The 26,854-nt window shown below is 43.6% G+C and overlaps 1 protein-coding gene across 3 annotated transcripts in view; it reads left to right on the plus strand.

Moving 5' to 3' along the window:
* The window catches only part of EFNA5 (ephrin A5), a 608,985-nt gene that overhangs the window by 560,201 nt on the left and 21,930 nt on the right, over positions 1 to 26,854 (plus strand). For 2 of the 3 annotated variants that reach the window (XM_068247442.1, XM_068247448.1), the window contains exons 3-4: positions 7,105 to 7,170; positions 7,581 to 7,661. In XM_068247442.1, coding sequence (XP_068103543.1) covers positions 7,105 to 7,170; positions 7,581 to 7,661 — 147 coding nt within the window. The remainder of the gene's footprint in view (positions 1 to 7,104; positions 7,171 to 7,580; positions 7,662 to 26,854) is intronic. The other variant, XM_068247449.1, reaches the window with a different exon arrangement.

Here is a 26,854-nt window from a genome sequence, read left to right on the forward strand (position 1 = left end):
GGTAGCAACCGCTGCTCCAGCTATACTCCAAGAACAAAAACCAGAACGACTTCCTGTCGACCACCGCTGGGACAGGACAATCGCAACAAACAAACAAAACAGATATGCAATCCTAACTGCATTAGGGAACCTGCCTAGTGCAGTCCCAGGGATTACTCTAGACTAATCTTCAAACAATGAGCAAGGCTGACACTCCGGGGGTGTTTCACAGGACTAACCCTTATGACCAGCCCAGGTCTGTGATATCACATAGTATTTATAGAGCAAGCCTACAAAGGATCTGGCTAGGCAATCTGCATGACAAACGTATGCAAATTTCACAGCAGCAAGCTGCACAACTGACAAAAGGTCTCTCTTCCAAAGACCTGCAGAATGCAGACCTGAACAGTGGCCAAAAGGCTGCCTGCCTGCGCAGGCAGCCGAGCGGATCCTCACAGGACCAAAGAAAGAAAAGCAGAACAAATAATAATGAAGAACCCCCATTCTTCACCTCTATTTTTTAGACCGCCATTTGTTTAGGGCATATAAAGTTTCTATATTTTATTTATACTTGTGCCTCACATATTTGATTTGTCAGTTTTCTCACTCTGTATCACTGCAAATGCACTACTAAGCAAAATGCCTATCAAAGATTTTTCTGAAAGTTGAAGGTTTTGTGTACACTGTCTACGATGGAAATGTTTGGGTTTTGAAGCACAGTTGACTCATCATGCAGATTATATTTGTCTCAGTCACTTGTTCATGTAGAGTAACTTGTTTTTTATTTCAAATGAAAAAAGCTGCATGTGTGAAATGAGCTGACACTTGCAATGTGTTGATTATTATACTGTGCCAAATACTTCTTTTTTTTTTACCTTCATCTCACTTGTAAAGACACTTCTAGATATATAACTAAACCACCAATACAGAAACCTATTAAAGTGTAATTCCATTTTCTTTGAGAGAAAAATGGTTTGAGAACAGTTCTACACTGTACAATGCAAGGAGTGTAGCAAACTTTATCACAGCATTTTATTTCTCTCTGTAACACAGCCCTGATGCATTATGGATGGCCCTTTTAGGGTACACGGAAATGATAGCCTATGTTCTGTTTTAAGAAGGCAATCCTGTATTTTGCAGTACTCTTCTGTAGGGCACTTCTTGGGTTACTTAGGGCCCTTTTCCAGTGGCCCTAATCCATTTCACAAAGTGGATTGCGGCCCTTTTGCTGATCATAACAGCACAACAATTACCATGTTAATTCTAGTGCTGTTTCCACTAGCACAATTTGTTTTTCTTGAAAATTCAATCACCGGCCTGCAAGATTCTTGTTGTGATTGCACTTGTATATCCAACATATCGCAGTGTAATAAAGGCAAAATCATAGTAATGGAAACTGAAGGTACCAGGATTTCCAACTATATAACTTGGTTGTTCTGGCACTTAATTACTTAACTAGAGACAGCAAACAATTGACAGCGCTTCTAGGCTGCAAATAAAATAAAACCAACAGAGTAGATCCTCCAAGGGCTAAAATACACACCTTGAATACAAATCATATGCAAATGATGCACTAACCCCAATCTAAAAATTTGAATGCAAACTGAAGCACATGGAAGCAGCTAGCCATGAATGTAATGAGTGTAATTTGTCCATTTTTCGAGCTTTGCACATCTATTCAGGTAGTTAATTCGGATGCAGTCTTACAGAGTCATTTATAATCCATACCTTGCACTGATAAAGGAGAAAACAGGTGAACCTGTCTGCTACTACTAGTTGGATTAAACTACCCTAAAACGGAAATCTAAAGGTATATTTTAAACCAGCAGTTCAGCATGGTTGGTTATCAAGGACATAAACGAATGATCTGCATTGACATCCACTGTCCTAAAGTAATGCAAAGTAATGCATTATGGGTGCTCCTTGCCATGGAAGTGTGAACACATGGAATTGTGAAGTGAAGAATACATCAAAAAAGGGCGTCTGGAAATGTTGAAGCTGCTAGTATAATATTGGCAATATTATGGATAATTCTACTATTGGGTGCTGAATAATTTTACCAATGTTCTACTATCACGTTACCTAAACTTTCTCTCACACTAACCCTTCACTACTAGTCCTAACATTAACCTACCCATACTTATGCCTAACACTAACCTACCATTACCTACACCTAACACTAAACACACCTTATAACACATGTACTGTAGCCACTATTTTCCCATTGCACAGGTTTAACTACAGCATTTGTTGTGGCCATTCATTTGTATAATTACACTTCCTGCTACAGCTGGTTTGCTTTTACGATATCAATTGTGCTACAGACACTATTGCTGTAGATGCTTTCAACTGGTATGTTGCAGCTGCTCGTTTTTCCGCTTACACTTTTTTTGCTACGACTGCTTTACCAAATGTGGTGTAGCTGCAGTGGCGTAGCTAAGGAGCTGTGGGCCCCGATGCGAGTTTTACAATGGGGCCCCCCAGGCACTCTATACATAACAATTGATACGGCGCACCAAAACCTGCCAATGGCAACTACAGTGTCAGAGGTGCAAGAAGGGGATGGGGAAGAGCTTGTTAATGTTTACCACTACTCAATGTATATATAGAAGTGATTATTATGAGCACAGGACCAATAGAGAACTAATACTGTAGTTGAGGGAGAGCCCTTTGGAGCCCCTCTGGCCCAAGGGCCCCGATGCGGTCTCTACCGCTGCACCCCCTATTGCTACGCCCCTGTGTAGCTGCTATTTATTGCTGTATCTCTTTTCTGGGTTTTCACCATTTTTTTCAAAGTGCTCAGAGGCACTTTAAAGGCAAATTCAGCTCAAACCCAACACAAATCCCAGACCGAAGTGAGATAGATAAAGAACACCCATATTAATAATGTAGTGTTTACAAATCAAGAAGGGTATTGTACCGTGTTAGCCATTAGTAAAAGCAAATCAAGAAAACATTCAAAACAGAGAAGAACCTACACCAATATTTCTTCCAACAACATATATACATAGATGGTCTGTATTACTGTGGTCATTATAAGCCTGGATTTCATGAAAGAAATTGCAGTCAATTGACAATTGACAAAACAATTCCTAAATCTTTTGGATCTGAGTATATGTGTGGGTCAAAATATGTTAATTATAAGGCCTACTAATACAGGACATATTGACTGTGTCCTTTGGGGCATGGTCCCTTTGATTTTAGTAGAGTGACTGTGTAGCTTTGTTTTTATCTGTATTGTAAAGCCTAGCTCTCATTGAATGCAGTATATGCAACTGAGATACATTAAATGCAGAGATTTTTAATTCTCTTGACTTGCCAGTGCCATATGATTTAGATGGCTATAGACAATACAATTAGACAGGATAGCCAGAGTTCTTGTATCAATTTTACCTGGATAGTCCAGCAACAGCAAACACAGTTAGATTAGGACATGCAGACCAGAATGTACAAATCAGCAGTTCTTTGATGACTCAACAATTTGGTTTCACCTTCACTAAGAAGTTTATGGTGTAATAATGACCATTGATTACTATTCAGTTAACTAAACAATATGGTCTCTAAAAACAACCACCTACTGATTAGCTTCTTTCTGGTCTTTTTTATTTATTGTGATAATTATTTACATATTGTAATAATAAGCTCATGTATTAAGTTGTAACAATTTAATTAGCAAAATAGACCACCAATTGGCCAATTTATCTTGATAATTATACCATTAATTTCAATTACATTTTCCAGCTGATAAGTTATAAAGGGTGTGTTTTGAGTCACATGGGGTGTGTGGGGGTGGGGGATTTGAATTTTTTGTCAGGATTGTAATAGGAGTAAGACTTACTACCACTCTTACTTTGAAGTGCATTCTCCATATAGTCCACTGGAGAATCCAGAAGGGGTGGTCATAGAATGTTCAGCTCATTTTTGTATTTTGGATAAAAGAAAAATAAATTACCACAGTATTCAATAATTGAAGAAAAAAAAATCTTATGCTAGTGTTTCATCCTATGTGCTTTGCATACAGGTTCAGGCACAGGCTGCCATAGAACTGTTCAAGGTCTTGTGTTGGTTGCCTGTATCTATTCAGAGACGGTAGATGTAAAAAACGGATTGATTGTTGCCTCAAGAATACATCTGGAGGCTTCAACACATCAAAGGAAGCTTAAAGCCATTTGCAAAATGTTGTGTATTCCACGTGCCTTGTGCCTTCCCATGAGTACCAATAGCGCAGTACTGGCAGCTGCGCTGTGTGATAAGGACAAAGCAATGCACCACAACAGGGACATATGACAAACACCCCTGCGAATGTAACCTAGAACAGTAAAGACACCCATAAAGGCAGCAATTAATCATCGTTAAAAAACTCACTCTACTTGTATAAATTACATGCTCATTATTTTTTTTCCCAAGTGGATCCCTTAATTAACCTAAAAGTTCAAAATCTAACCAAGAATTTGAACAGGTTGGTTTGCGTTGCTGTGTGGCTATGAGAATCTTCAGTTTATCACACTGAAGCTAATGTCCCTGCGCTGGGACACTGTTATCTAACGTATGAAGAGCATCTGGAATTTTGGTGGTATGTCTGAGGATAATTTAGATTGTTATGAAACTTTGTCCAAAATGGACTGTTCAGATGGAAAACATCAAAATGTCACAAAAGATTGCTGAAATTGTTTCTGTATGTCCTTCGACACATTCCTGCATATGGGTTTAATACGGTTTATGTTTTAATTGATATCGTTATTTCTACGGTTTATGTGCTGTGGGATGTCACATCTTAATCGCTGCAACCTGTATAAATGGAGAATAATATGCATCAAATGCATTCTTTCAAAACTATTAATTAATTTCAAGTTATCAGCAGCACTCCCAATGTTTTTTTGTATTTTTGTTTTAATGATGCCACAATGTGTGCATCTGGTGCACATCCCAATGTCTGGGGGGAAGATTCTGTACTGTGCATTTACCATATGTAAGCTTTGGCTGGATAGTGTACTGGTTAAGGGTTCTGCCTCTGACACAGGAGACCAGAGTTTGAATACTGTCTCTTCCTGTTCCTATTTTAGTGAGGAGACCTTGGGCAACTGCTACTACCTATAGAGTGTGTTCTAGTGGCTGCAGTTCTGGCGTTTTGAGTCTGCCAGTAGAAAAGTACAATATAAATGTTGTTCAGATATTGTTGTGCTACCAGAGTGTGAATTGGCAGATAGCTGTGGATCTATTTTAGTATTGAAAGTCTCTTAGGGCAGAGACACACTCCAAAGCGCTTTTCGATAAAAAGATGCTCCCATTGATTTGCATGAAAAATGCAGTAAAATCGTAGCAAAATTGACACAATTTTACAGTTTGTTTGTTTTTGTTTTTTTTTGCGATCACTGCAATTTGACAGCAATTTTAACACAATGTTAATGCTTTAATGGAAGCATGTTTTGAAAAAAAAAAAAAAAACAGATCAAAAATGCTCTGTTGTGTGTCTCTGCCCTTACTCTATATTATGGGCTGTTTAGTAGAGACACATTGCATTGCCCTACAGCGGGGAGAAGGGCTGAGCAGGAAGTTAGCTGATAGAGGTAATTTTTAATAGGATTAACAATAAGCACAATGTAACAAGATTTCAGGGTAGTAACGTAGGTTTCATCTGAGATAATAACTGTTCTTAAAGGATTATTAGTGGCATAAGATGAAATATGTTCTATATGGATGAAACGCCTGGCTATAGCTGCAATGCTATAGTCCATTGCTGTGCACTGGTAATTCAAGGGTCAGCAATAGCCAGGCCTCAATTGCAATACATTGAGCATAAGGGTCTTACTATAATGGGGAATATTTAGTAAACCCCGCTAAAGCTGCTATATGCAGAGAGTGCACTGTAATTTTATTGTTTGTGACACTCATAAGGAAGCAATGCTTGCATTACCTGGGCACGCTAATTGCACATTGCATGCTACATTGTCAGTGTAAGTAACAGTAAAATTGCCACTTGCTCCCTGCACACAGAAAATTTTACAGAGTTTACTGAATATGCACCAAGATGCGCTGTCTGTGCCCATATAGCTGTAGGTTGAAAAAAATCTTTCTCTTACATAATACCTGACAATGACTTATCAATCAGATTCTGCTTCCTGAGTGAAATGTCCTACCCCAACCTTTCTAGTGGCGGTTCAGCTGGTCATGTGACTCCTCAGGTTTGGTTTAAGATAGACTAGTATGATGGAGGAACCCAAACCATTCAATTTTCTCAGCCACTACACAAGCAATAAATTTTAAAATAATGTAGTATATTGTTACAGATATATCATGGTATGTATCATTAAGTTTGCACCTGAAGGCTTGCCTTGACACCTTTTTAGCACAAAGCAGTAGAAATCGGCAACACACGTTACAAAAGAAAAGCTCTTTTACTTTATTACAGATCTACAAAAGTTAAAGGGAACTCGATGTGATAGGAATATGGGGACAGCCATATTTGTTTCCTTTTAAACGATACCAGTTGCCTGGCAGTCCTCCTGATCCTGTGTCTTTAATGTTTTTAGCTGTAGACACTGAAAAGGCATGCAAGAGATTAGGTACTTTAAATCAGCTGACGCAGGTTTTACTGGATCAGCCATATGCTTGTTCCTGGGTTTTGACTCAGACACTACTTATGCCATCAACAGGGCTGCTAGGCAACTGGCATTGTTTACAAGGAAATAAATATGGCAGCCTCCCTATGCCTCTCACCTCGGGTTCCATTTAAAAACAAATCACAGCTGTCTGCAAAATTGTTAAAGAGCTTTTTTTGTGACCAGTGGAGCCGATCCTCTATTGCAATGTTTCTCAGACCTGTCCTCGTGACTCTCCTATGCACTAATGGGGTAATTAGTATCTCAGCTAGGTGGATTTCCTGTTGCTGAAACACTAATTACCCCCCCCCCCCCCCCACCCTCCCCCGTACATAGATGACGTGCCCGCAAAACATGCACCATTGGGGAGTCTGTAGGACAGGTTTGAGAAACACTACTCTATAGCTTTATGATTGCTGAGCCCTATATGGTACTAGGGCTGCATTGAGGCACACATATTATTGACTTGTTACCATTAGGTGCTCCTTATCCTGGTTTGTTAACACCTTTTTCTTCTATTCTTCAGCTTCAGCAATACCAGACAATGGAAGAAGAGCCTGCTTAAAGCTTAAAGTCCATGTACGGCCAGCAAGTAAGTGCGTTTCATCTGCTTTAGAATTGCCCCTCGGATGCATGCTTTCTTGTGTGCTATAATGAAGTGCATCTTTCGTTTGAATTATTATTTCTTTTAAATGTTAAGCTCTGTGTGATACCGAAAATCAACATTCCCAATTTACTTTGCATCTTATTTTCTAATCATTCATCACTGAGCACTGTTACGAACATGCCACTTGCTAACTTGTTGTTTCTTACATGTTGTTGATGTCTAGATTGAATAAAAGAAAAAATACTGTGTGCTGCCTGGCATAAGGAAAATGCCCTCTAGCTCAAAGCACTCTAAGCAAAACATACCATGAAAACTAAAGAAGTAGCATAAAGAAAGTGGTGGAGTTGGAGAGATCTCACTAACATATTTGGCTGTTATCTCTATTTTTATTATAGACAGCTGTATGAAAACTATAGGTGTTCATGACCGTGTTTTCGATGTTAACGACAAAGTAGAAAATTCATTAGAACCAGCAGGTTAGTATGCTTAGAGAAATCTCTTTTAACCAATCTGTTTCTTCCCTTTGGTGCTTTGTGTTTCAAGCTTTGCACGTCTTGCATGTTCTCCTTTTCGATTAGTTATACGGCTTTTTCACGGTTGCCCTCATTACTTTAGCATGTTTTATGCACTGCATGGTCAACATTATGCATAATTGCTTTGTGTTGGGTTTGTATTGGTGGAGGTAAGTTTTTTTTTAAATCTTTCCTTAAATTAATATTTAAATATGTAAACAAAGTATTTGAGATATCCTGCATGATGACCTGTCATATTTAACAATATATGTATTATATGTACGTGTTTCCCAAATGTCTCGATACATTTTTATTTCAGATATGTGTTTATTGAAGTAATCATGTGCGTCTTGAGTGATGTACTACTAACGCATGATAAAATCACCTTTGTCTGTGCCTTCGTAATTTGTAGTAGTTTATGTGTTTGTTAGTTCCTGTAGTTACAGCGAATCGTTAAAGAAAGCAACATAACACTTTCCAAGTGAAGTTTATTATTTGGTGGCATTTAGCTGAACCTTTATTGAGTTGTAAAATAAGTGTTACATCATAACAAGTCTAAACAATGAACATTTTAATGTGAAACTCCATCTTTGTTGTTGCCATTGATGTTTTTCATTTGAGGTGTATGCTATGTGTATGCTTTTTTTCTTTACAATCAGGGGCATATACATTTTAGAACATAGGAAAATATAGCTTAGATATACTGTAAATGGCTGGCCTACCTAGGTATATACTTTTTTTTTTTTTTTTACCAAAAGTAAAAAATCAAAAACTAATGTCAGTGGCAATTTCGATAAAAACACTTTCATTAATACTGTTTTTTAATTGGTAGTCCAAACTGGCTATTGGTTGTCTGTTACCTATGACCTTCAAGCCAATTAAAAACAGCATGAAATATAGTTCTTACACTACCATTATTATGTAGAATATACTCAACGGACAACTTATTTTTGTACTGAGACATCTTAGAGCCTAGCTAAGCCCAGCATTAATCAAGGCAAATTTTAATAGCAATTAGGTTGATAAGTGAATATAAACAGTGTAGTGAAATAATTTAGAAACAAAATGTCTTTTTTTTGTGGTTTGTTTGGTGCACAACTTGCTGATTATAGCCTCTGTGAATTCAGCTGTAAGGTAGAACAATCCACTGTGGGCGTGTGAATCCCAAAGTAATAAGAACAATACAAGACTACATTTCTAAGCTTACAGTAGAAAACACTTGCCTGAAGGTGGTGGCAAATGACCTTGACTGAGGCAGTTACAAGGGCGGAGCAATGGAATAGTTTGCAAATGGGTTTCTTTAGATGCAAAGCTCACTGCCCACCTCTTTTGTATTCAGTTAGGGATGGATGGGAGCCTGTGTCATTCACTATACTTGCACTGACAGGAAGTGGGAGTTCAAGACCCTATTTTTTGAACAGTAAATCAGCAGTGCAGGGACAATGCATCTAAATGAATACGTGTACAGTTGCAAACAAGAACAAGTTAAAAATAATGTGTCAGCACCTCAGGATATGTCAATGTCGGGATCACGAGATGTTGCAGGACCTGTGGATCAGTCCACGTATAGCCAGCTACCGAACGCCACAGGATGTGCTCAGCAATGGATGAAAAAAGGCAGCAAGTATTACAGAGAGTAATGGAGACTATCAGCAACTTGTGTTGCATTTTTTTGTTTTTGCAGATAACATACATTGGGTACATCACAATCCTAGGGCACTGATGGAAGGTGGGTGACTGTGGAGACAGTATCCTGCCACACACCCACCTTGGCGCCCTAAGATTGTGATGTGCCTGATGTCTTTTCTCTGCAACTACAATAAAGTACTGCAACATAGGTTGCTGCTAGCCTCCATTACTCTCTCTCTACAAACATGCTTGCTTACATTTGCAAATGCCATGACAAAAGTAACATTTATCATTTACACCAAGTAATATGCATTCTTTCAGAATTTAAAGTGTACTTTTAGCCAAATTATTTTTCCAGCAAAGTATTTAGATAGAGGCTTTCTTGTGTACATGGAATTGAACTCAAAATAAGTGACATATTTAACACTTACCTATGCACTTTAGAAAGACAAATGATTCTTTATTGACACTGCCATCTTGCTTTTCCTCCTAAAGCCCTCTCTGTACACGTCCATGTACTGGCACCCATGCCAAATAATATAATAGATTGCTGGCAAAGTCTCTAGCAGCGAGAAGGAGATTGTACATCATGATCTCACACACTCCTTTGCACACTTGGAAAAGAGGAAATTCCAAGGTCCTTTTCATGAGCGGACGGAGCAAGTACCTGCTGATATATAAATACAAAGCACGGGTTTGCTCCTCCCTCCCCCCCCCTGAACAAAAAGCTGCCACATAATTATGCTTTTTATTTAAGAACAGGATTCTATTTTATTTTACATATTTCACACCAGTGGTTCACTTTAACCTCTTCAGTTTTGGGTTTGGTTGGGTTATAAATTGGACCTACAATGGCTGATTAGGAGTTTTGTCATTGCTGCTGTCTTAAAGGGATACTTAAGTGAAAATAAAAAAATGATTTTTACTCACCTGGGGCTTCCCTCAGCCCCCTGCAGCTGTCCGGTGCCCTTGCAGCCTCGCTCCGATCCTTCTGTCCCCGACGGCGGCTACTTCCGGGTTCGGCGACAGCCGCCGACAGGCTGAGAACGCGAGTGATTCTTCGCGTTCCCAGCCACAATATATCGCCCCCTATGCTGCTATTGCGGCAAGAAGGCAATAGCAGCATAGGGGGCGATATATTGTGGCTGGGAACGCGAAGAATCACTCGCGTTCTCAGCCTGTCGGCAGCTGTCGCCGAACCCGGAAGTAGCCGCCGGTGGGGACAGAAGGATCGGAGCGAGGCTGCAAGGGCACCGGACAGCTGCAGGGGGCTGAGGGAAGCCCCAGGTGAGTAAAAATCACTTTTTTATTTTCACTTAAGTATCCCTTTAAGGCTAAAAAAATGCCGCTTCCCTTACTGTGTTTGATACTTTTCCAGTCAATGATCCAGAAATAGCATGGAAATCAGGTGTCCTAAAAAGGCTGACCTGTATCTATGTTAGTTGCATGCCCATTGAAAGGGTGCAATTGAAATTTCATAAACCAAGAGATCAGCATACTATCAAGGCAATTAGTATTTTTGGAACTAGGTCAGCAATAACAGATTTAATGATGTCTCTGGAAAGACCAACCTCAGACAATATGTAGAGGACAGTAGCTTACCGAGAGGGAAATTCCATCTTTTTTATAATATTGCCGTAAATGAACATAGATTGTTAGTGCACACGTCCTTTAAAAATAAATGCTATTGGAAATTATGTTCCTAATTCAGTTTGCCACCAGCTAAGAATTTCCAAAATTGACAGTGAGCTCGGGCTTTGCAGCTTCGCAGCTATTGCAAAAGTATATTGTTTGGAGTGCAGATAGCCTATAAACTCCTACTATGCTGCACATGCACAGGCTGGTTCTAAAACATTTGCTTCCAGAAGCTTGGGCAAACAAGATGTGCATGTAATATCTCTCTCCTGGAGATACCAGGACACCATTCTAATATTTTCCAGTTATGAGAAGTGCCACACTGAGAGCAGAATTACCTTACTTGGTCCATTGCTGGGTCTACTTTTTTGCACTGCAGACTATCACCATTCAGAAAAAAACCCTCTGTAGGCTCCCAATATCATGTAACGTGCATTGGGAGCCTGCAGATAAATGCTTCAAAACAGTGATAGGCTGCAGTGCAAGAGGAGAGCACTCGGCACTAGACAAAGTTTTGATACGGGGAAGAGGTTAAGAGTTTGCAGGGGGCCCAGCTGGTTCATTTTTTATGGGGGGCCCCTTGGTCTCTAGTAGTGTTGGGCGAACAGTGTTCGCCACTGTTCGGGTTCTGCAGAACATCACCCTGTTCGGGTGATGTTCGAGTTCGGCCGAACACCTGACGGTGCTCGGCCAAACCGTTCGGCCATATGGCCGAACTAAGAGCGCATGGCCGAACGTTCCCCGAACGTTCGGCTAGCGCTGTGATTGGCCGAACGGGTCACGTGGTTCGGACCCGAACGCGCTCTGATTGGCCGAACTGTCACGTGGTTCGGGTAAATAAATACCCGAACCACGTCATATCTCCGCCATTTGTCTGTGGGTTTAGCTTTGGGTAGGCAGGCAGGGTAGTTCGCGCTCCAGCCACGCTAGCCAGGGTCCCCCCCAGTCATTGTGTGTCACTGCTGGGAACAGTAGTACACCGCTCGTTCAGCCACACTATATAGCATTCTGTGTACTGTTCTGTGTCTGCTGGGAACAGTGGTACACCGCTCGTTCAGCCACACTATATAGCATTCTGTGTACTGTTCTGTGTCTGCTGGGAACAGTGGTACACCGCTCGTTCAGCCACACTATATAGCATTCTGTGTACTGTTCTGTGTCTGCTGGGAACAGTAGTACACCGCTCGTTCAGCCACACTATATAGCATTCTGTGTACTGTTCTGTGTCTGCTGGGAACAGTAGTACACCGCTCGTTCAGCCACACTATATAGCATTCTGTGTACTGTTCTGTATCTGCTGGGAACAGTAGTACACCGCTCGTTCAGCCACACTATATAGCATTCTGTGTACTGTTCTGTGTCTGCTGGGAATAGTGGTACACCGCTCGTTCAGCCACACTATATAGCATTCTGTGTACTGTTCTGTGTCTGCTGGGAACAGTAGTACACCGCTCGTTCAGCCACACTATATAGCATTCTGTGTACTGTTCTGTGTCTGCTGGGAACAGTAGTACACCGCTCGTTCAGCCACACTATATAGCATTCTGTGTACTGTTCTGTGTCTGCTGGGAACAGTAGTACACCGCTCGTTCAGCCACACTATATAGCATTCTGTGTACTGTTCTGTGTCTGCTGGGAACAGTAGTACACCGCTCGTTCAGCCACACTATATAGCATTCTGTGTACTGTTCTGTGTCTGCTGGGAATAGTGGTACACCGCTCGTTCAGCCACACTATATAGCATTCTGTGTACTGTTCTGTGTCTGCTGGGAACAGTAGTACACCGCTCGTTCAGCCACACTATATAGCATTCTGTGTACTGTTCTGTGTCTGCTGGGAACAGTAGTACACCGCTCGTTCAGCCACACTATATAGCATTCTGTGTACTGTTCTGTGTCTGCTGGGAACAGTAGTACACCGCTCGTTCAGCCACACTATATAGCATTCTGTGTACTGTTCTGTGTCTGCTGGGAACAGTAGTACACCGCTCGTTCAGCCACACTATATAGCATTCTGTGTACTGTTCTGTGTCTGCTGGGAACAGTAGTACACCGCTCGTTCAGCCACACTATATAGCATTCTGTGTACTGTTCTGTGTCTGCTGGGAATAGTGGTACACCGCTCGTTCAGCCACACTATATAGCATTCTGTGTACTGTTCTGTGTCTGCTGGGAACAGTAGTACACCGCTCGTTCAGCCACACTATATAGCATTCTGTGTACTGTTCTGTGTCTGCTGGGAACAGTAGTACACCGCTCGTTCAGCCACACTATATAGCATTCTGTGTACTGTTCTGTGTCTGCTGGGAACAGTAGTACACCGCTCGTTCAGCCACACTATATAGCATTCTGTGTACTGTTCTGTGTCTGCTGGGAACAGTAGTACACCGCTCGTTCAGCCACACTATATAGCATTCTGTGTACTGTTCTGTGTCTGCTGGGAATAGTGGTACACCGCTCGTTCAGCCACACTATATAGCATTCTGTGTACTGTTCTGTGTCTGCTGGGAATAGTGGTACACCGCTCGTTCGCCACTGTATAGCATTGTGCTCTGTGTCGCTGCTGGGAATAGTGGTACACCGCTCACCCGTCACTGTATAGCATTGTGCTCTGTGTCGCTGCTGGGAATAGTGGTACACCGCTCACCCGTCACTGTATAGCATTGTGCTCTGTGTCGCTGCTGGGAATAGTGGTACTGTATAGCATTTCTGTACTGCCACTGTACTGCTGCCAGTCAGCGTGTACTGTAAGGATAAGTGAAATGAGGAAGAAATCCGGTGAAAGAGGGAGGGGCAAGGGAAGAGGTGTTTCCCCTGACGGTTCACGTACAGGCCACAGGGGAGCACCCAAGAAAACCCACTCAATACCGCCCATGTTGTCCAGGACAACAACCCTCACAAATCCAAAAGAACAGGACCAGATAATTACTTGGATGACCTCTCAAGCGTCCAGCAGTGGGTTAAGCAGCACCAGCACATCACGCACGAGGTCCGAGTCCTCAGCCAGTTACAAGGAGCCAGTGGGCACAAAGCTGACACAACCGGCAGCGACACCACGCACACAACTGCCAGATAACCAGTCCGATGAATTACCTCAGGACACAATGGGGTATTCGCAGGAGCTATTCCCAGCCCAACAAACTTCCACCTTTCAAAGGTCAATGGAGGAACAGCCAGAAATGTTGTGCCTGGATTCACAACCGTTAACTGTGGGAAATGCACCGCGCACTGAAATACAAGGCGAGTCCGAAGAGGACTCGGAAACCCAAATCCCAGAGCAATTTGGGCAGGAGGGGTTGCAATTGCAGGAGGTCGGCCGACAAGATCTGGAAGACGACGTTGGAGTGTGCTGCGCAGAGGTTGTTGTGGGGAGCTCTACTCCACGGCGGTGGCCCACAATGACATATGACGAGTTTGAGGAGATGGAAGAGGAGGGTATGGACAATGTGGACAGAGACCCAGATTTTGTTTGTGAACGAGAACATCGCCGTCGTAGCAGCAGCACAGATGAGTCTGTTGAAGAACACACTGCTGCACGAGTTCGCCTTGTGCCACAAGGTAGGCGGCGCGCAATTTCAGGCACCACAAGCGTGGAAGTTCAAGTGAGAGGCAAAAGAGGAGCAAACAGAAATCGCCAGCAAGGAGGCAGGTGCTCCAAAGTCTGGGCTTTCTTTGAAGACTGCACTGAGGATGTTACCATGGCGATTTGCAAGGTGTGCAAGACCCGCCTGAGCAGGGGGAAAAATATTAACAACCTCTCCACCACCAGCATGAGCCGTCACATGCTATCCAAACATCCCACTCTTTGGGCAAACGCGTCAGGACAGGGTACCAGAAACAACACTGCCTCCCTTGGGTTCACCAGACTCACCACCAGACCCGCCTCAGCAGCAGCAGTAGCCCAGCCATTGCGTGGTTCACAACATTCACAAACATCAGACGACGCTGACACTGTCACTTTCCGGAGTAGTGCTCTTGAGGTCTCCCAGTGTTCATCAAACACAACAACCAACAGCCCTTCCGTGTGCAGCGCTACGGTTCAGTTGTCTGTGTCGGAGATGTTTGAGCGCAAGAGGAAATTGCCAGCAAATGACCCCCGGGCCGTGGCAGTAACAGCCAGCATAGCCAAGCTTCTGGCCTGCGAAATGCTGCCATATCGATTGGTGGAGACAAACAGCTTCAAGGGCATGATGTCAGTGGCCATCCCACGTTACGTGGTTCCCAGCCGCTACCACTTTGCACGCTCTGCAGTGCCTGAGTTGCATGAGCACGTGGTCAGCAAAATAACCCGAAGCTTGAAGAATGCCGTTGCCTGCAAGGTTCACCTCACCACTGACACCTGGACGAGTGCGTTCGGCCAGGGTCGATACATCTCCCTTACCGCGCACTGGGTGAACCTTGTGGAGCCTGGCAGCGATTCCTCACCTGCTACGGCACGGGTGTTGCCCACGCCACAAACAGCTGCACCGCCGTCCCTCCCACTGGATAACAGCAGCACCTACCTCTCTGACTCCTTCTCCTCCAACGCATCTCAAAGCTGTACCTCATCCGGAAACGCTAACCCAGCAGCAGTAGGATCGTGGAAGCAGTGCAGCACAGCTGTTGGCATGCGTCAGCAAGCGTTGCTGAAGCTAATCTGCCTTGGGGATAAGCAGCACACAGGGGAGGAAATTTGGAGGGGAATAAAGGAACAGACGGATTTGTGGCTGGCACCGCTGGACCTGAAACCGGGCATGGTTGTGTGTGATAATGGGAGTAATCTCATTCGCGCTTTAAGGTTGGCTAAGCTGACACACATCCCTTGCCTGGCGCACGTGATGAACCTAGTAGTTCAGCGGTTCCTGAGGACATACCCAGGCGTGCCCGATCTGCTGTTGAAGGTGCGTCGAGTGTCCAAACATTGTAGAAATTCCAGTACTGCTTCGGGGGCACTCGCCAAGATGCAGGAGCGCTTCAATCTCCCCCACCATCGCTTGCTGTGTGATGTCCCTACGCGCTGGAATTCTACGCTGCACATGCTAGCCCGCTTTTGCGAGCAGAAGAGTGCAGTGGTCCAGTACATGACGGCGCAGTACCGAGGCGCATCCGGCCAGCTGCCAAGCTTCTGTGGATCCGATTGGGCCAACATGTTGGACCTCTGCCAAGTCCTCCAAAATTTTGAGCAATCCACGTTGCTTGTGAGCAGTGACAACTCTTCAGTCAGCATTACCATACCACTGCTGTGTTTACTGAAGAGGTCGATGTTAAAAATCAAGGAAACAGCTGTCATGATGCAACTGGGGGAATCTGAAGGAGAAAACGATCAGCGTGATGGTACCAACATCAGGCCATCCGCCTCAGGGAACGCTGGCCCCAGCAGCTATGATGAAGAAGAGGAGGAGGAACAGCTGGAGTTGGAGCAGGAATTTCATGCCACCACTGACGAGGGCCAGAGCGGTGCACGTTGGACTTCCACAATTCAACGCGAATGGTCAGCAGAAGCAGACCAGGAGGAAGGTGACGACTATGATGCATCACAACAACTATCACAACGCTCACAAGAGGATGATGAGGATTCTGGTAGGACTCTGGCACACATGGCTCAATTCATGCTAGACTGCATTGAACGTGACCCACGCATTGTGCGCATTCTGGACAACACCAATTACTGGGTTTATACCCTTCTGGATCCACGGTACAAACACAATGTTCCAAAACTGCTTGAAGAAAGAGTCAGACAGGTCAAAATGGAAGAATACCAGCAGGCCCTTGTGGAGACTTTAGAGAGGAGATTGACATCCTCCCCCTCCTCTAGCCAGTTGTACGCAGACAGACTGACTTCCGCAAACCCAGGACGACCAGGAGGGCAGCAAACAACGCAAGCCGCAGCTAGTACCCAAAAGGGAATGGTATCGGCAGTGTCCTTGGAGTGGGAAAATTTTCTGACACCCATGCAGCCGCAGCCCACTGAACAGCAAGCGTGCAGATCCACCTCCAACACCGATCGCCTGGAGAAGATGGTCAAGGACTACATGTCAGATGGCGTAGCTGTGTCGAACCATCCATCTGCACCCTTCAACTATTGGGTATCGAAGCTAGACACCTGGCACGAACTGGCAATGTACGCAATAGAGGTGCTGGCTTGCCCGGCAGCCAGCGTTATGTCGGAACGCTGTTTCAGTGCTGCCGGAGGCATCGTCACAGATCGGCGTATCCGCCTCTCTACAGAAAATGCAGACCGTCTGACTCAAATTAAAATGAATCAATCCTGGATTGGAAATGACTACGCAACACTCCAGGACCCCAACCAAGTAACATGACCAATGAACATCTGGGATGGTGTTGCGTTTCCGGGCCCTGTTTATTGAACCTCTCATCTGTATTACATTTATGACTGCATGGCGGCAAAAAGCATTGCTGCTATATCCGCACGCTTTTTGTCCACATGCAAGGCCTGGGTTGTTGTGTCTCACAAAGCGTGGCCTTCTCCTCCTGCGCCTGCTCCTGTTCCATCACGTCTGCTGCTGCTGGGTTAGCGTTGCCGCGTGGTCCCTGTTTATTGAACCACTTATCTTTATTACATTTATGACTGCATGGCGGTACAAAGCATGCTATCCGCACGCTTCTTGCCCTCATGCAAGGCCTGGGTTGTTGTGTCTCACAAAGCGTGGCCTTCTCCTCCTGCGCCTGCTCCTGTTCCATCACGTCTGCTGCTGCTGGGTTAGCGTTGCCGCGTGGTCCCTGTTTATTGAACCACTTATCTTTATTACATTTATGACTGCATGGCGGTACAAAGCATGCTATCCGCACGCTTCTTGCCCTCATGCAAGGCCTGGGTTGTTGTGTCTCACAAAGCGTGGCCTTCTCCTCCTGCGCCTCCTCCTGTTCCATCACGTCTGCTGCTGCTGGGTTAGCGTTGCCGCGTGGTCCCTGTTTATTGAACCACTTATCTTTATTACATTTATGACTGCATGGCGGTACAAAGCATGCTATCCGCACGCTTCTTGCCCTCATGCAAGGCCTGGGTTGTTGTGTCTCACAAAGCGTGGCCTTCTCCTCCTGCGCCTGCTCCTGTTCCATCACGTCTGCTGCTGCTGGGTTAGCGTTGCCGCGTGGTCCCTGTTTATTGAACCACTTATCTTTATTACATTTATGACTGCATGGCGGTACAAAGCATGCTATCCGCACGCTTCTTGCCCTCATGCAAGGCCTGGGTTGTTGTGTCTCACAAAGCGTGGCCTTCTCCTCCTGCGCCTCCTCCTGTTCCATCACGTCTGCTGCTGCTGGGTTAGCGTTGCCGCGTGGTCCCTGTTTATTGAACCACTTATCTTTATTACATTTATGACTGCATGGCGGTACAAAGCATGCTATCCGCACGCTTCTTGCCCTCATGCAAGGCCTGGGTTGTTGTGTCTCACAAAGCGTGGCCTTCTCCTCCTGCGCCTGCTCCTGTTCCATCACGTCTGCTGCTGCTGGGTTAGCGTTGCCGCGTGGTCCCTGTTTATTGAACCACTTATCTTTATTACATTTATGACTGCATGGCGGTACAAAGCCTGCTATCCGCACGCTTCTTGCCCTCATGCAAGGCCGGGGTTGTTGTGTCTCACAAAGCGTGGCCTTCTTCTCCTCCTGCGCCACCCTCCTCCTGTTCCATCACGTGTGCTGCTGCTGGGTTAGCGTTACCGGTCCCTTTTCCTGGAACCTCTTATATGTATTACATTTATGACTGCATGCCGACAAAAAACATGTTACCTGTGCAAAGAAAACAGACATTTCCCGCATTTAAAAGACAGTTTTCCCTTTGAAACTTTAAAATCGATTTTCTCAAAAACTATAAGCTCTTTTTGCTAATTTTTTTTCCTCTTGTACCCACTCCCAAGGTGCACATACCCTGTAAATTTGGGGTATGTAGCATGCAAGGAGGCTTTACAAACCACAAAAGTTCGGGTCCCCATTGACTTCCATTATGTTCGGAGTTCGGGTCGAACACCCGAACATCGCGGCCATGTTCGGCCTGTTCGGCCCGAACCCGAACATCTAGATGTTCGCCCAACACTAGTCTCTAGTTATACCCCTAGTAACGTGCACTGTACTATTGTATTGCACAGTATGCTACTTATGCTGTTTGCACATCAGTTTTGCTTGTGGGCCTGCTGGGCTCTCGTTATGTCCCTGGTAATGTGCACACTGCTATGGTAATGTACAGTATGCTACTTATGCTGTTTGTGCATTGGGCCCATTGGGAGGAGAAAGGAGGATATTTTTTTACTTCAGAAACCTGTAGTAACTTCCATGAGCGCCTTAACAACTAACATGATTGAATGATTTAGATTTTTTAAAAAATGCTATCCGCTAATAGTAAGATAAAAAGAACGCACAGGTTTCCATGTACCCAGGTTATCGATTAGTCAAAGAAAGATAAGGTAGAACCAACTGGACAAAAGTTCTTCTGGAATAAAAATATTTGTCAAGATGTTTATTTTATTTTACTTTGGACAATTGGAATACTCTTGTGTAGTTCAGAGCTTTTGTTTTTTTCAGTCAAGGTGGTGTAGAATTACTGTAATGCCGATAATTTCCAGTTAAACCTTGTTTGCAGTGAAAGTAGTGAAAACTAGAAATATATGTGTTAGAAGACGATAAGTATTTGTCTTAAACCAACTTCCTTCCTGTGATGGAGCAATAGGGTGTTCAGAGGTTGTGACCGCATCAGGGGCTCTTGGGCAAGAGGGGCCCTCCCTCAACCACAGTATTAACCCGGTAGTAGTCCTGTGCTGGTAATGCTTACTTCTATAGATGCTATGAATAGTAGTAACTATTTGAAAACTTCCCCATCCCCTTCTTGCACCTCTGACACTGTGGTTGTCCTTGGCAGATTTTGGTGTGCCATATCAATTGTTATGCATAGAGTCAGGGGCGTAAAAATAGACCCTGCAAGGGATGCAGCTGCAGGGTGGCCCAGAAGCCACAGGGGGCCTGTCCTGAGAGACTGACAACTAAGGGCAAGGAGAGAAAAACATTTCTTCTCTGCACAATTGTTCTAATGACTGCATGTGCTCAGCTACTGTTAAGGAATCATACAAAGTTTTGCAGACAAAGATTTGTAGACAGTCCCTATTTAGTGTGCATCAGGTTCTTGTGTAATGTGCCCAGCCCCCTTGGTGGGAGGGGGCCCTATTCAAAGTTATGCAGGGGTGCCCAGTGATTTCTAGTTACGCCCCTGCATAGAGTGCTTTGGAGGGCCCAATGTAAAACTTGCACTGGGGCCTATAGCTCCTTAGCTACGCCAATGCTTCCTTTCATGCAACCCCAGAACATGAAACGGCAGAGTGGGTGGCCCAGGTTCCCAATGTGTGGTGGTGACGGTGATTGCGATGAGTAAGTACAGCAATTCATCACTATTCCGCAGTTTCTTGTACCATTGGTCCCTGGTCCTTAAGGGAGCAGAGACCACTGGTACTTAAGTGGTTAAATTATACTCACAAACATATCAGCACTTGCATATTATGATATTGTGATGCCGTTCTTGGTAATGTCATCACTGTTTCTCTTCAATCATCTTACTCTTACTGATTTCTGAACAAGAAGCTGTTTTCTACATTACCATAACCCAATCCCCTTTCTTGATGTCTAGTCTTAACCTTCCCTGACTTTAAAGGTCAACTGAATGGAGAGGGATATGGCGGCTACCATATTTATGTAATTTTTTTGCAATACCAGTTGCCTGGCTATCCTGCTGATCCTCTACCTCTAATACTTTCAGCCATAGACCCTGAACAATCATGCAGCAGATCAGGTGTTTCTGACATTATTGTCGGAACTGAAAAGATTAGCTGCATGCTTGTTTCTAAGGTTATTCAGGCACTAGTGCAGCTAAATAGATCAGCAGGGATGCCAAGCAACTGACATGGTTTAAAAGGAAATACATATGGCAGCCTTCATATTCCTATTGCTTTAGGTGTCCTTTAAAACTTGAATGCCTTCCTACTGTCTGAACCTAACCTCTCCCACTTCTAGCAACTGCTTCCTGCTTCACACACCTACCCTTACAATCAGGGTGGGTGAGCTAGGCGGTGTACTGGTAAGGCTGTTGCGTTTGATGTGGGATTTAAGCCATTCACCAGGGTTTAAAGGATACCCGAGGTGACATGTGATATGATGAGATAGACATGGGTATGTACAGTGCCTAGCACACAAATAACTATGCTGTGTTACTTTTTTCTTTCTCTGCCTGAAATAGTTAAATATCAGGTATGTAAGTGGCTGACTCAGTCCTGAGTCGGACAGGAAGTGACTACAGTGTGAACCTCACTGATAAGAAATTCAAACAATAAAACGTTACTAGCAGAAAATGGCTTCTGAGAGCAGGAAAGAGATAAAAAGGAACAATAGTTCATACATTTTAGCTCTGGCACACTTCAATGAATGTGTCAATAAGCAAAAACAATGAGCCAGTTAAACCAGTTAAAACTTAAAAAGCAGGACCACAGTGCTAAACCCCCTAAAGACCAGGCTATTTTTGTTTAATTGGCCACTGCAGCTTTAAAGCCAAGCTGCAGGGCCGCACAACACAGCACACTAGTGATCCCCCCCCCCTTTTCCCCCACCACAGAACTCTCTGTTGGTGGGATCTGATCGCCCCACCAATGTTATTATTTTTTTTTAATATTTTTTTTCTATTTATTTCTTTTCTTTTTTTTTTAAACCCCTCCCTCCCCCCCAGCCAGCCAATCATGGCGATCAGCTCTCATAGGCTTCACCCTATGAGAGCCGATCGCTCTCTTCTGCCTCAGGGGGACAGCCATGTCACACAGCTGTCCTTAGTACAGCGCTGCTGCAGATCGCAGCGCTGTACTTAGTAGAAAGTCGGCGATTGCTGCTCGGAGACTGAAAGCGGGGCGGAGCGCCGCCCCCCTAAGCAGGAGATGCATGTGCAGTCTGCGCGCGATCTCCTGCAGGAGTCGGCCCCAGGACTTGACGCCAATTAGCATTAGGAGGTCCAGGGGCTGCTGCGGTGGCCACGCCCATTGGCGTGGAGCGGTCGTAAGGTAGTTAAAAAGTAATTTTTAGGAAAAGGAATATGGATACAATTGTTTATTTAATTTGTTTATTTTCACCTCGGGTGTCCTTTAAACACCGGCTATAAAGCAGTATGGAATCTTTGGGCATGACTCCCTAATGATCCTGGTCGCCCATGGAGTGTGTCTTAAGTGGCAGCATCTCTGGTGCCTTAAGTCTGCTAGGAGAAAGCTGCAATATTAATATCCAGTGACTTGTCTAATTTCAAAGCCTTCCTTTCTCCTACCCTTAGCCTTAAATGTAACGTTAAACTTCCCAAACTCTCCTCTCTATCTTGTCCAACCAAGACCAATAACTGTAATCGATAATTCGCCTATCTTCACTCTGGCCCTCATTCACCATTTGTCAGATGATGCCACTTGAACTATGCAGCAATTAAACATCAGTGTCCAAATGACACCTGCTCCTCATTGTTGTTAGCTTCAACATCAAGGTTGGCTGTATAACAGATGAATACCAGCACCCAACCCACCACCCATTATGACTAAGTAACGGCTTTTGCTGTTATTTGTGTCCGCTGACAAAATGTTTGCCGTAATCAGTGAGTTTTCTATGCGTGCTGGCTCTCAATCCGCCAATGCTGATGATTTAATCTTTAAAGGACTTACGAGGCCAAAATCCTTAAAGTCAAGTACCTGGAAGATTTTTAAATGCACGGAGGACGCCATCCGCGCCCTCTGTGCAGTTCCGCCGGGTCCCCTTCCTGAAAGCGCCCCCCCCCCGTGCCGGTCGCGACCCCACAAGCCAGGTCGGGCTCTCATGCCGCTCCTAATATGACCGCCGGAGCTGGCCGTGGCTGCGCAGTCCGCATTGCCCCAAGTGCGGCTGCGCAGCTCTAGGGCCAACCCCTCCGATCCACGCTACAGTGCATGGTTCGGAGGGGTTGGCCCTAGAGCTGTTCAACCGCACTCGGGGCAATGCGGACTGCGCAGCCGCGGCCAGCTCTGGCGGCCATATTAGGAGCGGCATGAGAACCCGACCCGGCCTGTGAGGTCACGATCGGCACGGGGGGCGCATTCAGGAAGGGGACCCGGCGGAACTGCACGGAGGCCGCGGACGGTGTTCTCCGTGCATTTAAACATCTTCCAGGTACTTGACTTTTTTTAAGGATTTTGGCCTCGTAAGTCCTTTAACCTGCTTTAGCAAAAGAATAAAATGCACCATGTATCTGCCCAGTTCTGGCTCTTTGTCTCCCCTATAGAGCCCAGGCACATTAGAAAACATAAAAACCTGTGAAATGCTGGTCAAGCTCAAACGCTCAGCACCTGTCATCACACTCAACAGGCTTCCATGGGTGGGAAACTGAGATCATACTGGGCAGAAACATGATGCACTACGCTATGCTTGTATGCTCCAGTGCAGCATTCTGAGAATAATTTCAATATTTTCAAATCTTGTTGGAAGTAAAGGATAATTTAGCACCCAAACAGCTTGAACTATTCAGAAGGGCATAGGCTTCAGAATTCTGGCACAAGAACTCTACAACAGTGCGTTATAATAACTTTGGAAATCAATGCACACACTTGCTGGTTATTAACGTTTTATCCTGGAGAGTCGCACTAGCTGTGTGCGGCATGGTAGCGGCTGGTGGTTCAGCTAATATTTGCACTTAGCGATCTTGGCACTGGATTTTTATTGCTTTTAATTGAGCTGCTGGCCACAAGATTCCAGCTGTAGGAGCATTTTAAGGATAACCTTGAATTTTGGTTTGCTGGCTAACTATAGGGAATTTTATTACATACTTTAAGCTTAAATAAATAATCAGTAGTCCTATTTCTTTCCAGATTACAAACAAGTTTATCAACCTTTCACTGTAGTACAGATTTTGTAGACCTCTATTCAGATCCCAAGTGTCTATGTCTACTATGTAAACCAGTGATTTATCCACCAGTGCTTCTGTGAAGCTATGCATAAGACATATAATACCGTAGGAGCTTTTTATGATGGTATAACCTGTCGTGAAGATATACAGTAACAATATTAGCCATATGTTCAGCAATTAACAGGTTTCCTCTAATAAAATCAATGTTATTGCATTGCGGAGCGTTATCTGTATAGCAAGTATGTAAGCAGCAAAATACAACAATTCCGTAAGCAGAGGACAAAGAGGACATAATACAGAAAAGACAATAATTACATCCACTACTTGACTTGGGAACAAATTAAAATGTAGTAAAAAAAAGTCTCATGGCTTAACTTCCCCATCTGTCAGTCATTTACCATCAATAAAGCAGACAGATACAGTGAATTAAAATAGGCATAAAAACATCATAAATAGTGGCTATACTCTGATTGTATCTACAACAACCTGTAAACCTACACCTTTCAAGTCAATTTAAAGTACAAATAAACCACAACAACAACGAAGTATGTGTAAAGCGCTTTTCTCCCGTAGGACCCAAAGTGCACAAAAAAACAAAACAAAAAACAAACAAACAAAAAAAAAAACAGAAAAAACAGCAAGACCCAATAATGTTATTGAAGGATAATGTGCATATAGCATTTATAAATAGAAAGGTAAGATTTTTTATATACTGTGGATGGGTGTGTATTTACAATGAACAATTAATGTTAGTAGTACTTAGTCCCTTTAAAAAAAATAACAATTTAAAGTCCCTACTATAGTGTGGGGCCTATTTTCAGGGGAAGAACAAAACCAATCAGAAGGCTTTGAGATGTAGAATGAAAAGCAAAGTCCCTTGAGGATAATTTGCATACGAACATAGGGAGAACATACACATTGTATACAGAGAGTGTGCTGATCTTGCACCCTTCCCTTTTTTCTCTACTTCACTGCACCTTCTCTTCAGGAATCACTGCTTCCCCCCTTTTTATGCCAGATTAGTGAACTACAGTACATTCTTACCCAAACTCAATAAAAAGGTCAGCAATAGGCTTGGATAAAATTCACTGGGGGTGTTTTGATTGAATAATTAGAAAATAGTGGACAACATCTATGAATTTAACTACAGAAGGTGAAGTAAGGTCTGGTGTTAGTTGAGGAACAGAAATGGAGACATCAAACCAACGTGGGCAGCACGGTGGCGTAGTGGTTAGTGCTCTCGCCTTGCAGCGCTGGGTCCCTGGTTCGAGTCCCAGCCAGGTCAACATTTGCAAGGAGTTTGTATGTTCTCCCCGTGTCTGTGTGGATTTCCTCCGGGCACTCTGGTTTCCTCCCAAAACATACAGATAGGTTAATTGGCTCCCCCCCTAAATTGCCCCTAGACTGCAACACATACACTACACAATATAGACATATGACTATGGTAGGGATTAGATTGTGAGCTCCTCTGAGGGAGAGTTACTGACAGGACTATATATACTCGGTACAGTGCTGCGGAAGATGTCGGCGCTATATAAATACTAAATAATAATAATAACGTTGATTCTGGTAATACCTTGAATGACTAACTGTACATGGTTTATTGCAAGCTTTCAAAAAGTGAAGTTTCATCTTCAGGCATTATATAGATATGGTTCTGATTCACTTCTGTATAATGCCTGAAGTAGAAACTTAACATTTCGAAAGCTTGCAATAAACCATGTACAGTTAGCCATTAAATGCATACCTGGAATCAACGTTTGATGTCTGCATTTTAACTACAGAGAGTCCTTATTCATGACAGTTTTACATTGTAGTAGCCCCATCTTAAAACCCCTCTACAAGATGCAAAAAACACAACCTTGTTAGAAGCCTGAAAAGAAAAGGCGACGTAACAAGAAACCACAGCTCAAATTAAAGTGAGGGGGAAGAAAATTAGGAAATAGAAAAAATCCAAAATACTGTACTACAAATCATGATTATACCAAAAGACAGAGATCCCATCAATAATTGAGTCTGTAAGAAACACAGGCCTCAAATTTGTGGATCCTTCCACTCTAGAACATTTATCTATGTTAAGGGGCTCATACACTGGTCGATTTAAGCCATTGATCGTTCAATCTATTGAATCGATCGATAAGAAATCGATTCTATCAAATCTATAGATTGATTGATTTGTGGCTGATTTCGATCAATTTGATCTATCTGACAGGATGGAAAATCTAGGTCGATCTGCTGCTGGCAGCAGATCATTGGCCCATAGAGTTGCATTGGATCTAATGGATCAATAATGCATTTAGATCGATTTCCAATAGATTTCATTCTGAAATCTATTGGAAATCTGTTCCTAGTGTGTCACACTCATCAGATAGATTCCTGTCAGATTCGATCTGACAGGCATCTAACAGAAATCTATCTGATGGTGGAATCTGCTGCAAATCTATAAGTGTATGACCACCTTTATCTGGGTTGCAGTCTTCCAATAAAAAAGGGATGCTCTAAAATAAAATAAAGCACTCTTGTTGGATGAGACTCTTTCCTGTTGCTGGACTTTATATCGTGTTCATCCAATCATGTTTATTTCAATGTCTACTATTGCAAAAACTGTAAAATTTTAAATACATATAAATACATACAAATACAGTAAGAAGTTTCTTCTAGAGTAAAATGAGCCATAAATTACTTTTCTACCTGGTTTCTGTCACTTACAATAGGTAGTAGAAATCTGACAGAGCAGACAGATTTTGAACTTGCCCATCTCCTCATTGGGAATTCTCTAGGTCTTGTTTATTTTCAAAAGTACTGTGCAAGTGAATGGCAGTAGCTCAGTCCAACTGCCAAAAAGTGTGATGCAAGCAGGAAAGCTGGCCAGCATCTATGTATAAATCCTTTTCGGGGAATATCTTTATAAACAATAAAACTCTTGCTGAAAATCCCCCATGAAGAGATGGACTAGTCCAAAACCTGTCGGTTATGTCAGATTTCTACTGCCTACTGTAAGTGACAGCAACATA

The sequence above is a fragment of the Hyperolius riggenbachi genome, chromosome 1, assembly GCF_040937935.1.
Source record: "Hyperolius riggenbachi isolate aHypRig1 chromosome 1, aHypRig1.pri, whole genome shotgun sequence".
Taxonomy (NCBI): Eukaryota; Metazoa; Chordata; class Amphibia; order Anura; family Hyperoliidae; genus Hyperolius; species Hyperolius riggenbachi.